This window comes from Arvicanthis niloticus, chromosome 1 (genome assembly GCF_011762505.2).
Source record: "Arvicanthis niloticus isolate mArvNil1 chromosome 1, mArvNil1.pat.X, whole genome shotgun sequence".
Classification (NCBI taxonomy): domain Eukaryota; kingdom Metazoa; phylum Chordata; class Mammalia; order Rodentia; family Muridae; genus Arvicanthis; species Arvicanthis niloticus.
In genome coordinates this window covers 80,593,390-80,607,965 of record NC_047658.1, presented here as the reverse complement: position 1 = coordinate 80,607,965, position 14,576 = coordinate 80,593,390, and the positions used below count along the sequence as shown (strand labels likewise).

The window sequence follows — 14,576 nt, the reverse complement described above, 5'->3', positions numbered from 1 at the left end:
AAGCTGTCTTGTTGGGAGACTTTGTGGGAAATCTGATTCTTAGTCTCTTTTCAATGTCCAGGGCCACTCAAATCTTTCCTATGTAGCTCTTGGTTCCATTCCTTCTGTTCCTTCTACATCACTCTTCGCCTAGGATTACACTGGACTCAGGTGGAAAATGTAAGCTATCCTCCCATCTGAAATTTAGCCCCACAATGTCGTTCCTGCACCTCACGGGTAGTATGGCATAGTCACAGACCCCTTAGATACAGGCATGGCACTCACTGGGACATCACGACTCTGCCTTGCACAGTTGCTGACAAGGCAGCCATAAAGGTCTGTTAAGAGAAAAGCATGTCCTTCAGTCAAGTGGATACAATCTCTGACCTGGCTGGTGACCTAACTTTCTTGTTGGACAGGGTCAAAGACCTGGCTATGGGGCCGTCCATCAGGAAGATGGTACCACTCCTAGGAAAGGCTTCACCTAAAGCCATACTGAAGACAAAGGAGTAATAATTGGTGCTTTAATGAGACATTATATTTTTCTCCCAGAATTCCTGCTCCTAAGGCAGCCGTGGACTGGGCTCCAGGACCCTAACCACTTTCCTGAATTACTAAGAAAAGCTTAATTTTTCCTTTCCTTCATCCTTTTAAGCATGCTTCCTCGTGTATCCTGGGCTTCCTCATGCTTTCTCTGAAGACCCCCTGGCTAACCTTCATAGCAGTTTAACTGAAGTGGTATGGCCCCATCCCCTTCTGCAAACAGTGTTGACATTTGCAATTTGTCAGCCCTGTGGATTTCTTTTTAAACTCTAAAGCAACTGTCTTCTCACTCCCTTTGGGTTCATCCTTAAATTCTTTTATTAATGAGACTAAAAGGGAACTTTGCTCTCCCTGTATCACTGCTTCCGATAGCTTCCAGCAGATCTCCAGGTCAGGAAGAAAATTCTGACACTCTCTTCAGTTTTGCTGAGCTCTCCTATTCTTTCCCAGTCTCTCCAGCAGGCTCTATCCTAGGGCTCCAATTACAAATCTATTTTCATTAAGCCTCCTCCAGTGTTAAAGAGTCCCTTCTATCTAGTCCAGATGTTCCAGATGCCACTTCACCTGTCACTGCCTCGTCTCTGTCATCAGAACAATGGCATGGGCAGCAGGGCCTCACATTTCTCATCTTTATGGGAGAAGATGACGTGAGCACCTGCTGTGGACCTTTGAGGACTGGGTGCACAGCAGTGCCCCTGCAAGCTGCTAGCCGCTGTACTGATGACGGCAAGAAGCACCGGCTTCTACTTCTTTTAACTCCACAACTAAAACACTGACCAGGACAGAGCCTCAAGTCCTATCAACTATCAAGCTTAGCTTCAGTCCACATGGGTGCAAAGAGCAGGCTGGATTTTCCTCAGTTAAACAAAGCAGGATGCTTCCCTGGTTTGTGAGTTCCATGACCTTGGCACATTAGGTGTAACTACTCAGACAAGTACAAACTCTCCACAAATGCATAGAGACACATTATGGAATTTCCTCCAGAAACTAACAAAATAGAAGTCACTAACATGCTGAGCGGATTAAAGGCTCCAAGATCTATTTGTAGGCAAGTTCTGGAAAGCAAGGTGGGAACAGAGGCAGGTGCCAAAGGCAGGTCAAACAAATAATAACAGAAGTATACCAACAAAAAGTACCCCTGGGGCTGAGCATGTGACCCAGTTGGGAGAGCACTTGACTACTATGTACAAGGATTTGGGTTCAGTCTTCAGCCTTCATAAACCATATTACATGCCTATAATTCACACATGGGAAGAAGCAAGAGGATGAGGAGTTCAAGGCCAGCCTTTGCTACGTGAGACCCTTTAAGGCATGGCTTCTCCTCCCTATCCTCTTATTCAATAGACCTATTTATTCAAAGCTGTGGTTCACTGTTCAATTTCATGGCTTTGATGGGGAGAGGAGGGGGCACTTTGGGGTAAACATTAAAAATGCAATTATCAGTCCAGGTGGTAGTCCACGCCTTTAATCCCAGCACCTGGGAGGCAGAGGCAAGTGGATCTCAGTGAGTTCAAGGCCAGCCTGGTTTACAAAGAGTTACAGGACAGTCAGGCTGTTACAAAGAGAAACCTTGTCTTGGGTAGGGGAGAAAAAAAAATCTTTAAAAATGAAGCCTGGTCTAGGAGTGTGGGATCCAGACCCTGGAGAGGGGACAGGGCCAAGGGCTAGGCCAAAAACAGAGAAACTCGAAGGGCGGTGGTGGCGCACACTTTTAATCCCAGCACTTGGGAGGCAGAGGCAGGCGGATTTCTGAGTTCGAGGCCAGCCTGGTCTACAGAGTGAGTTCCAGGACAGCTAGAACTACACAGAGAAACCATGTCTTGAACCCCTCCCCCCCCCCAAAAAAAAACCCCAACAACAACAACAAAACAAAAACAGAGAAACTGTCCCTGCAAAACCTACAGCCTCTGGAGAACTGGCCACAGGGGCAAAACCAGGAAGACTGGGAGCTTGACAGCCCACATAGAAAGGACACTCGGCTGTGTCACAGGTTGGCACGGCAAAGCTTGCTGGACCATGAGTAAGAGAGAACACCTAAGGTAAAGACATAAAGGGCAGGGGTGGACTGTGGACATTCCCTTCCGACTTATCTCCCTTCATTCTTGAGTGCAAGGAGGGCCAGGCAGGAATTATGAGGTTACAGAAATGAAAACCATCCAGGACTGTCCTTGACAAGAGCCAGTATAATAGGAACTGATGGATGGGCCGTTTTCAAACCACCACTTTGAATCTCTCCTCTGCATCCTCTCTGAGCCATGATCAAAGGACCAAGATTTCAAATTGTGAAGCAATTTTTTTCCCAATGGCAGCATCTGGCTGCTTGGCAGGCTGCACCGGGAGCTAGGCCCTGCTGTGGGCGGCTGTCCAGGCCTGCCACATGGTGAGGCTGGGCCAGGCAGGGCACGCCTTGCGGGCTTTGCAGCTGCTCCCACAGGCGCCAAAGGACAATCGCTCTGCACAGGGCAAAAGGGCCCTGAGAGACTGGGCCTATCTAGGGAGTGAAGGGGTAGGTCTGGAGAAAGCTGGCAGCCCCAGAGCCCTCCCAGACTGCTTCATTTGCATGCATCTGTACCTTGGCCCAGACCCCTGAAGCCTGTGGGGCCGGCTTCAGGGGTCTGGGCAGGGGAGGTCTGCCTTGTGCTGGACACCTCTCCAGTTAGACAGCCTGCCTATGGGGACAGGGGAGGAAGGAGCTGCCGGCAGGAAAGTGGGCCCCTGAGTATAGCCATTCACTGGAGCCTTTGTGCCCGGACACAACACCACTGAAGCAGAGGCAGCTCTCAGGCCACAGCTGTTTTAAATAAGAATAACAGGAATAAACTCAGCCAGGCCAGCTCTTCAACTTACTTTCCACTAATTATGGCATATATTTACATCCACAAAATAGACGATTTTTAAAAACACCACCGGGACCCTTTTTTGTGCAGACTGCACACCCCCATTTGAATTTCATAAACATTTAGTACTTCAAAGAATCTTAAAAGCTTGCTCTAATTACAATAAGCCTCGCCTGAAAAGGCTGTCTGTTTGCATTGCAAATTTCCCACCAATACCAGCATTCATTTACAAAAATGCAATTAATATTGCCCACACAACTCCAGGTAAGGACCACTGTAGACTACAGACTGGAACTGTAATAGAGGCAAGGTCTTAGCCCTGTGAAGAAAATCTCTGCTTGGGCCAGTGCTTTCCAACAGAGTCAGGTAATGAGTCCTGGGCACCCAGTGGACGTGGCCTGACCCTACCTAGTTATCAGTGTACAAAGAATGCTGCCACTTTCCCAGGAAAGAGGACTGTTCTCTGGATTGGAGTTTCCATCCACGAAAAGTCCCTCTTAAATAAACCACAACCACCAGGCAACCAACCACACACAGTCAAACAGCAATTGTATGTGAATAAGCTACAAAGGCTGGCCAGTGAAACCCGCATGGCAGGTAAACATTACCAGTACTTTGGTACACAAACATTCCAATGACCTCATAGACACTATCGATGGAATTTAAATTTAAGTGAGAAGCCTTCAATGTTAGTTACTATCCCAATAATTCTACTAATGCTAATGAATCATCTTTACTAGAAAGAACAAAAACAAAAGCATATCCTCAAATACTGACTACTGTTAAGAAAATGTTATAATTGTATAAAAACACTGTATCCATGTACAATTCTCACAGACTTGGTTGACAAGTTAACGGGGACAAGAGTCTGTCTCACATTTTAAACTGTATTCTTGTATCTGCTTGAACTACTTGTAACTAACTTGTATTACTTTCAAAAGATTTTAGTTTTTATTATTTTCTTGACTATGTGCATGTGTATCTGAATACTACATGAGTGCAGATGTACAGGGAAGCCAGGGGTGTTTGACACACAGGAGCTGGAGGTACAGGTGGTGCTGAGCCACCAACTGGGTGCTGGGATCTGAACTCTGGTTCTCTAAAAAAGCAGTATATACTGCTAACCTCCAAGCCGCCTTCTCTCTTGCCCCCTACTTTTAAATGTGAGACAGAGTGTTCATAATGGATCTCAATTCAGCATACAACAGATTGAAAGGTTCCTTTGTGACTAAGTGTATAAACTCAGTTTTAATGGAACTACAAACAACAACAGAAACCAAAACAAGTGTGAAAAGGGCAGTGCCATTCTGTCTGTCCCTGCCTGGCCCCCAACCCCTCTGTTCAGTGGCAGCTCTCCTAAGACAGTGATTGTGTTTAAACACACATAGGAAGGGCTGTACCCTGCCCTCACCTTTGCTAGCAAACACTAAGCCCAGTGACCCAGGAGAGAAAGCAGTTAAGGACTGGCCAGCCAACTGGCAAAGGGATTCTCCCATTGTGGTCAACGCAACTCCCAAAGGAAAAGATTTTATGTGGCTTCTACAGGCTGCCACCATGCCAGACAACTGGCTTGCCTTTTCTCAGGTTCATAAAATTCTCTCACATCTGTATGGTTACTAAATTAACCTTGCTTTTTAAATTCCTTTAAAAAGTGGTTATGCAGGCATGGTGATATATAGCTTTAATCAAAGCACTTGGGCGGCAGATCTTCATGAGTTCAAGGCCAGCCTGATCTACATAGTGAGTTCTAGGACAGTCAAGGTTACATGGTTGTTAATAACGTAAAATTAAGTGAGCATGAACATACTGGTATTTATAGTGAGAAAAGCATTATTTAAAATACAGTGAAGGGGCTGGAGGGTAGACAATCTTGTTTCAATTTCCAGTACCATGTGGCAGCTCACAACCATCTATAACTCCGATTTCAAGGATGAGACACCCCCACACAGACATACCTGCAGGCAAAACACCAATGCACATAAAATAAAAATAAATTAATCATTTTTTAAAAAATATATAGGGTAATATATATCTTAGTTTCTCAGATATAACTACTTATAATTATTTGCAAGGAAAACAAATTATTAAATGGACATTGAAAATTTTCATGTCTGGCAAGAAGATACATAGTTATACATCTACAAGTTTTATAAAGATTTATTGTATTTTGGACTGGGCATTGTGGCTCATACCTTTAATCCCAAGACTTTAAGAGACAGACTAGGGGGGCTTTTTGTGAGTTCATGGGCAGCCTGGTCTCTATAGTGAGTTCCAGACCAGCTAGCTAGGTGACACCTACCTCTCAAAAGGACTAAAAAGATTTTACTTTTATGTGTGTTTATGCACATGCATGCAGATTTCTTTTAGTGTGTGTGTGTGTGTGTTCGTGTGTTCATAGGCCAGAATGGGATGTCAGATCCTCTAGAGCTGGAGTTACAGAAGGTTGTGAGCTGCCCGATACAGTTGCAGAAATATGAGCCCTAGTCTGTAAGAGAAGACTCTCTTAGAAGCTGAGCCATCTCTCCACCCCCCAGCTCATTACTCCAGTTATGTTTAAGAATTAGGTTTCATCACATTAAACCATATTATGAATAGTTTGGGTTGTAAGGTGAAAACATTTAGCTTTCTTTACACAAGTATTTCCAATCTTAACACCCTTGAGTTTTATCAGGGCTCAAAGTAGAAATCTGAGATCCTTTCAAATCAAAGGCAGTAGCTTCATCTGAATTCTTTACTGAGTTTAAATGCTTCAATTCACTACCTCTGTAAGTGTCATTTGGTATAATTCTGCCCAGCACAGCTCGGCATAAAGCTTCCACTGCCTGAGGTATCCACACCGGTGTTCTGTGTTCTGCCATTTGCTTTGTTTGTGAGTCAATGAAATCACAGCACAGATATTTCCCCCCACAGGAAACACCTCAGGTTGTCTTGCCTTACTGAATAACCCAGGTTAGATGCTCTGAAAATGGAATTTCAACAGCAATCAAATGAGCAAATTAAGAGTCCTCCTGATTTGAGAAAGAGGCAAAAGGGAGAGCAGTTGGGCATGGGGTCTCATGTAATTTACTGAATTCACACTAAGAAGAGAGTCTGCTGAATGAACTGCTAATATAAAGGCTGTTTCAAAGGGAGCATTAAACCTTCAGAAGCATCGTCCACAGCACGCACCTGCCGATACCCAAGGATGGAGATTCGAAGAGCACAACTCGTCCTCACCAAGTCATTACAGAAGCCAGTGAGACTCCAAACTGCAGCCTGATTGAAACTGTCTTCTCGCCTCTGTTCTAACAGTTCCAAGCGCATTTCCTCCCTGGTAAAGGTTAAGGACTCCCAGCAGTGGTGCTGAATGAGTCACGTTTTCTATCATACTCATGGAAGTGCTCAATTTTAATCCTGTAAATCTGAATAGAACACTTAAGTGTCTGGGCTCACAGACTAACATTCGAAGTTTGTACACCACAAGCCACACATCTGCAATCGAGGCCTCCTTATTAGGAGACATTAACAGGCAAGTCATGGCCTAAGGGTCCCTCAGGGAAAGCAGCTAATCCACTGGAGAAAGGGGGCAATTTTGGAAGCAAAGCCAAAAAGATATCTGTCCAAGCACCTTCTATACCAATTCACATTCAAACAAAAATGTTAATTATAAAAAAAATCTTATCATCACTAAAACTCAATGCTGTTTAATTTAAAAGTGGTTTCTTCGAATTATCTTATGCTTTCTTATTAACTTGGATAAACAATCCCACTTCCTATCTTTAACGATAACTGTCACACTTGATGTAAGAACCACTCAGGCTTAAAACCCAGCTTTTGTTCTTTCTGTACTACAAACAGTTTTTACAAACAGTTTTTACCTTACCTTCTAGTAGCCTCAAAAAAACAAATCATATGCTAATATATACCTTTTAAAACTTAAGCATGCATTCATATATAGATAGACAGATAGCTATAGATACTAATATTTTATTTGTTTTTTTTTTCTGTGTAACCCTGGCTGTCCTGAAACTCTTGCTATAGACCAGAATGGTCTTGAATTCAGAGATCTGCCTGTCTCTGCCTTATCACCAGGCCCAGCTAAGCATGCCTATTTATATATAGTAAGAAGGGAGACCAGGGTGTTAGGCCTTTAATCCCAGCATTTGGGCCAGAAGCTATGAGTTTGAGACCAGCCTGGGTTACAAAGTGTGTAAACTTGCCTCCAAAAAAGAAAAGGGGGTTGGGGGAATTTTACATTTGTAATAGGTTGTTCAAATGATTATTCTGATTTTTTCTTCTGTGTGCACTATGTCTAAGAGACCAATGAACTGGTGTCGTTCTTCAAGAACCACCTACCTTATTTTGTTAATTATTTTAATTACATATTATCTGTTCGTTCGTTCGTTCGTTCATTCATTCATTCATTCATTCATTAGGTGAGGATAGCACCATGGGGTAAACCAGAAAACAACTTTTGAGAGTTGGTTCTTCTCTTTCTACTATGTGGGTCTTGGGAATTGAACTTAGGATATCAAGCCTGGCAGTTTCTATCCACTGAGCCATCCAGCTGGTTTCATCTTGTATTTGGGGGGAAGGTTTGTCACTGCCTGCGTACTCCCTAAGTACTGGCTAGCCAGTCTGCCCCATGAATCCATCTTTATATGCCTCTCTGACACTGGGATTACAGATGCATGTCTGCACACGTGGCTTGTTATGTGGGTTCTGGGCATCAGACTCGGGCCCTAAGGCTTACCCAACAAACACTTGACTGAGCCATCTCCACAGCTAGAGTTTTTCCATGGCTTAGCTATGGCGTGTAAACAGTCCAAATTCACACCAAGCAAGTTGTCTCCTCCACTACATTAAAAGCCACCAGTGTCCCCAACACAGTTCTTACTATTACCGTGAATCTCTTCAGAAAAATCCTTCAAGTACTGGGCACCTGTGAAATTCACTGAAACAGGGACAAATTTCCCAAAATTCTAGCTTTCCTTTACAAACTTAAATTTTATCTTTTGCAATAGATAATGTGTGTGTCCTTCCAAGTCACGATGAGCCAACTCATTGTGTTCATTTCCAACATGTACTCTAGGTCCTAGGTGTGTTCAATCAAATGCACACAGGACCTGCTGGATTGACTGTGTTTCTAAATGCTGGGTGTTTTGGGAGCAGAGCCTTGGCCTGTTCTACTATGCCACTCCATTCTCACTGCTGCCTGAGTATCAGCAGCGTGCAGATCAGGGCACCTCAGTATTCAGTATTCAAACGAGTGTATGGTTTTGACCTTATCAATCTATTAAAGGCCACTGAGGAAGGGCTGGCAGCAGAGCTCTATTGGTAGAGTGCGTGCTTGGTCCAGCATGCATGGAGCCAGCCCTGGTTGCATCTCCAGCACCACATGGGCAGGTGTGGTAGCACATACCTACAATCCTAGTACTTGGAGGTAAAGGCAGAAGAACCAGAAGTTCGGGGTCATCGTTGGCTACACAGGCAGTTCCAGATCGGGCTGGGAGAAGAGAGAATTTGCTGAATGAATGCCAACAAGCAAGCAGGATTCTGAGGAACCAATCGGTGCTGATCTTATAACAAATCCCCGAACACTCAAATCTTCACAAACAGCCACCAGCTTAGAAAAGTGGCAGTGCGACTTTCTCAGGCTGCCCTGTGTCAATGTGACCACATCCATCCAAGTGTCAATGCTGACAGCATAGTCAGTACAACCTAGTCACCACGGAAGGATGAAAAGCTGAATACATTTAATATGCAAATTCCTCAAAGGAATTTAAAACATACTTTTTTTTTTTTAATCCACCCATTTGTTTCCACATTGGCTAGATTTTTATTTTTCCTCTCGGGCACATGCCTGGTGTCACAAATATGGAGACTCTTAGGGTGACAAACCCTGTGACCCACAGGGAGTTAAGCTGCCTGGACACAGGGAGTGTATTGAAGTTGACAGATCTGATATCAAGTGCCAGGTCCCAAGCCTCAAGCAGTTGGTCCACTGTCATGCCCAGGTCTGCCTTTTTAGTTGGATATGAGACAAATTCCACTTACAGCATGAAATCTATGTAAAGCACTCAGCCCGTTCCTAACACACAGCAGGCATTCAATAAATGGAAGCCACTCTGTGAATAAGGTCCCCTGGGGGCACTCAGAGTCCAGAGGGGAGCGGAACACATGTTCCAATAATTATGACCCAGCAAGAGAACTGATTAACCACAAAATGGAACAGGAATAAGGGGGGAAAAAAATCAATGGCCTGCTTCAGTAAGGAAGGTGCTGAGACAGGAAGGAGCTGGCTTGGTGACAGCAGACAAAAAGAAAATGGTGTCTGGATCAGTAGGAAGGTGTGTAGGTATGCAGAATGGAAGGGAGCAAAGGGACATAGAGTGACAGCACATCAGCCAGCCCAGGCACCAGGGACAATTCAAGTGGCTCATGTCCTGTGCAAGCAGGAACAAATTTTCTTTTTTTCTCTTTTGGTGTGTGCAGGCCAGAGAACATCTTCAGATGTGGTTCCTTGGGAGCCATTCACTCTGGTTCTTTGAGATGAAGTCTCTCACTGGCCTGGAGCTCACTAAGCAGACGACTCACTAAGCAGGCTACTCTGGCTGGCCAGTGAAGCACAGAGACCCTCCTGTCTGTGCCTCCCCAGCACTGGATGACAGGCGCATGCTCCACACCTGTCTGTCTGACATGAGTGTGGGAGATCATACTCAGATCTGTGCTCATGGCTAACACTGTACTGCAGAGTTACCTTCCCAGACCAGGAAAGAAGCAGCTATTGCCAAAGTCACTGTGTAGCCTGTCTGACACTTAGAAAATCTTGAAGCATACAACTCAATCTTCCTCCTGACCCCAGGTCCTGTGCTCCAGTGAAAACCACAGTCACTTGGTTTATGGAGTGAAAAGCTGCAGAAAGGGGGCAGGCAATGTCTCAAGCTTCGAACTGTGACTCCAGCCACCTGTGAGTCACCACATGAGTGAGCCCAGCACTCACCTACCCAGTCAGTGTGGAGCCACACCTGGCTACACTGTACCTCCTCTCACAGCAACCAGGAAAACAAGGTCTACTCACCCAGAATTTTACGAGGAAGAAGGCGTTTTGAGGGCCCTTTCCAAATAGCTCCTTCAAGCCACCTTTCTTTTCAGGAAATTTGTCATATATCTGACGAATGTCCACGGATTCAAGCAACGGGTCACTGTAAGAATGGTTGGCGTGCCCAATGTGCACGAAGAGGTGTTTGTTGTACTGTAAGAAACCATCAGAGACATTCCCATTATAAACTTTTTCACAGAACGGGGACTCACCTGTGTGAACTGGAGAACAAGTGGAAATTTTGAAATCCCACCCCTGAAAGCACACTTACAGAAAAAAGTCATTAGAGCTGTTGTCTAGCCATTGTCTCCAGACAGTGGCAGTCTCCCAAAATGCCTAAGGAAAGCCTCTCAGCTTGTCGACTACCAAACCAAGAAACAATCCTACTCTCCAGCTTCCTCTGGCCCACTCTTTACATCTCATTACCCACAACATAAACTCTGTGATTACAGCTGCTAATAGCATCACCCACAATGCACCTTTAGCCCCAGCTTTCCAAGTAGGAATGTGGGCACAGCAGTTTGACTCACTTTGTCAAAAATTAGAGTCCTGAGCCTCTGGGTCAGCAGCCATCTTAGGAACCCATATAAAATTTCTATGGGATGGGCTGGTCACAATAGTTGAGTGCAAAGTTAGGGCCATGAATAAAGAATCTCCAAAGCCAAACAGGGATAGTAAGAAAAAAGCAGAGGTCAGCTGGGAACAAAGAAAGTCATTTGTTCACAAAGCAAACTCTTTCTTCTTTGCTTTGCTATAAAACCTTATTTGTTTTATAAGGGTTTATAAGGTTTGTTGTTTAGGATGAACTGTGTTGGCACCATACCTGGCTTAACATCTTGTACAGGAAATACAAAGGCATGTGTCCGGACCCTCAACAATTATTTAGACCTCACCAGTGCCTGAACCCCAATCTCACTACACTGAAATCTCTGAGAATTGAGACCAGGCAAAGCCAATTTTTAAAGTTCCTTGATGAGGTCAACGTTTAGCTGAGTATGAAGCTATTATGTAAACTCGATACCAGACACTTAGGGCCTTCGTTTCCCACCTAGTGGCATGGCCTAGGAATGTCCAGGAGAGCAGAGGCTCCATCCAGGAGAACGCAGGGAATCACAAGGGATATTACATCTCCAGTTCTTCACATAGCAGAGCCCCTCTCCACCCACTAACAAGGTTTAAGCCAATCTTTTACCAACTATGACCCTGAGTGAGACTATGACAGTAATATTCAAATTATTGAATGCTTGGCAAATGTTTCTATATCACTGTCCACTGGTGAAGAATGTACTGTCCAGATTCAGCCATTTCACAGACAAACCCTAGGCCTGGTGTATGTTATCTGTAGCAGTGGCCTTGCCTCCTTAGTGTCCTATGAGTGGTAGCAATGATGGAATGACTCTCACAGGGTTACCAGAAGGTTTAAATGACACCATACTTCAAAATTTGTCATAGATCCTAGAGCCAATGAAAAGCAAGCACTCAAAATGAAACTCTGGAGATTCACAGTGAATACTTTCATAGTAAAAGAAGTGCCATAAAGGAAGTGTTTTGGGGCCATGAATAATTCAGTTTCCTCAACTGGACTGGCTATAAACTCTAGAAAATACACCCCGAGGGAGTGCTGGCTGCTATCCTGACTGCTATCCAAGAGAACTCTAGCCATGACACTGAGAAAGAGAAGGATGGGTGTCTCATCTGATGCCAGCATCCCATACACAGTATGACTGGGTGGATAAAATGTCCCTGAATAACAGCTGTTACCAAGAGGTCAAGAAGGTGAACAGAAGGGAGAACTTTAGCATGCTCCAATGGTGGCCAAGAAGGGATAGCTGTGCTGTTGAACTCTGTCCTTTGAACCTAAAAGTCACTACCATCTTCATGAGAGCAGCTGGGATTGCTTCTTGGAGACCTTCCAGATCTGGCTTGTTGAGGTTCCCTCATGGAGGAGAGAGTGGGGGAAGGTCATCAGACTATTGAGAGTTAGTAGAGCTAGCAGCTTTTTCCTACTCTGTATTTTCACCTGAGCTGTATATTGCCTGTGCAGAAGGAAGGAAGGACCAGGTCTTGTGTCCCCAGGCTGTTGTAAGCCATACCTTTTCTACTTATGACCTCAGGTCATCCTTGCTGCAGTGGACTTCATATTCTCCTTACAGAGGAGGAAACAGGAGCTCAGAGTTACACACTGTTGTCTGAGGTCACACATTCGGAAATAGGTCTGAAGTTAAGAATAAAACTTGGGCCTGTGAAAGCCAGGCTTTGTTCTGCACAGACACCACCACTATCTCCTGGAAGAACCACCTATACCCTTCCAAATGTGCAGTCAACTGCTCCTGAAAGCTGAATGAGGGGAAAGCTGAAGTGAATTTCCCAAGTCCGTGAAATTAAATTAGAATTCTAGATCAAGTCATAAGTGCAGTGGACCGAGTCTTCAAAGCTTTCTATTTTGAGAATGTGACCTCTATGCCTGAGGGGCTGAAAGGGACAGAGAAGAGACATAGAAGCTGGAGCTGTCTTTCCAAGGCTGAAGACTTGAAACCAAACCTCAGCCAGGGCTGTCTGCAGGCTTAATACTGCCAAGGGGTGACTCTATTTCTAAGAATACAAAGAACTGGAGAAGGTGTCCTGGAGACCACAGCATGGAACAAACAGACCTCGCTTTCCCCTTAACTCAACCTGGGCAGGTCATGAGTCCTGGCTGCAAACCCAAAGAACAAAATGAAGAAAACAACCTGATGTGCTTGAGCCTGTGTTTAAATGAAATCAAAATTCTAAAGAACACTGGATGAGACTGTAACAAATCCAAAGGGTGGTGCTCTCCCCAAAAGTTGCACACATATCCAAAAGGCAGGGCAGGGAAGCACTTTCAAAAGGAGGCAGCTGCCAGGTGAACTGCACCAAGGCCCAGCACTGTGTATGATTCTTCAGAACACAACTTCTTCAGTTAATGTGTAAAAACTGGGACCCACATAAAGGAGAGAGTAACTGCACAAAGCTGCCCTCTGACCTCTACATGCATGTCCCAGCTCATGCCAACCAATACTCACACACAAACCACAAATACAGAGAATTCAAAGAATAAAGTTTCACAGGCACTTAAAAGCTATAAAGAGTCACCCAAGGAGCTGGAGAGATGGCTCGGCAGTTAAGAGGACTGGCTTTTCTTCCAGAGGTCCTGAGTTCAATTCCCAGCAACCACATGTTGGCTCATAACCATCTGCAATGGGTTCTGGTGCCCTTTTCTGGCATGCAGATGTACATGCAGATAGAGCACAAAAAGAAAAACATCACCCAAATATCAAGGAGGACAGAAATGGTACCCACTCTGCATTTTCTCTGTGGATTTTAGTAGAACAACCAACATGCCTATCACCTACCGTCCACCAGGCACTGAGCTAGGAACACTAAATCCATAAACAAACACCACCAGCTGCTTTTCTTCACAGGCTCTACAAAAGCAGAGTACCTACATTGCAGCTTGCCATCAGCTACAACTCTAGTTTCAGGGATCTGGCCTCCGAGGGCTCTTCTGGCCTCCACATGTACCATGCATGCAAAACATTTGCACACATAAAATAAAAATAAATATATCTACAAACAAACAAATAAAACCCCTCCCACACATCTTCCATGAATTGTGGTGTCTTTCATTAACAAGGAATATGTGTGCAGAATCCCACCCAGAAAATGTGAATGGTTCTATAAATCATATGAATCAGGTTACCCACTTACATGAGAGCAGAGTCCACATCCAGATATAGGCTTCAGAAAACTGACCATCCCTGAAGTTTTTTAGTAGCTATGGGCTACATTTCTAACAATCAAAGAGCAAGGGCCCTGGGCAGGAACTGGGTCAGTAAGGATGTGGACTGTGGACTCCCGGATCCAAGAGATCGCAGCAAGAAAAATGGGTAACTGAGAGATTTCTCTATTGGAACATCCAGAGAACGTTCTAGAGTTGTACTAGAATTGGGGTGTCTGTATGCATGTGGAACCCCCTAGGAAGATACACTTGTGTAGAAATAAAAAGCAAAAAACAAACAACTAGACAGATAAAAAACAGAGGCAATCATATCGAGGGCAGTTTATAAAGAAGAAGACAGTGCTAACAGATCATATTGCTGTATTAAAAATAAAAT

At 44.5% G+C, this 14,576-nt stretch overlaps 1 protein-coding gene across 3 annotated transcripts in view; it reads right to left on the bottom strand.

Moving 5' to 3' along the window:
* Tead1 (TEA domain transcription factor 1) overlaps nt 1-14,576 on the bottom strand; it is a 223,269-nt gene that overhangs the window by 19,324 nt on the left and 189,369 nt on the right. For all 3 annotated transcript variants that reach the window (XM_076941024.1, XM_076941035.1, XM_076941030.1), the window contains one exon: nt 10,420-10,593. In XM_076941024.1, the coding sequence (XP_076797139.1) occupies nt 10,420-10,593 (174 nt within the window). The remainder of the gene's footprint in view (nt 1-10,419; nt 10,594-14,576) is intronic.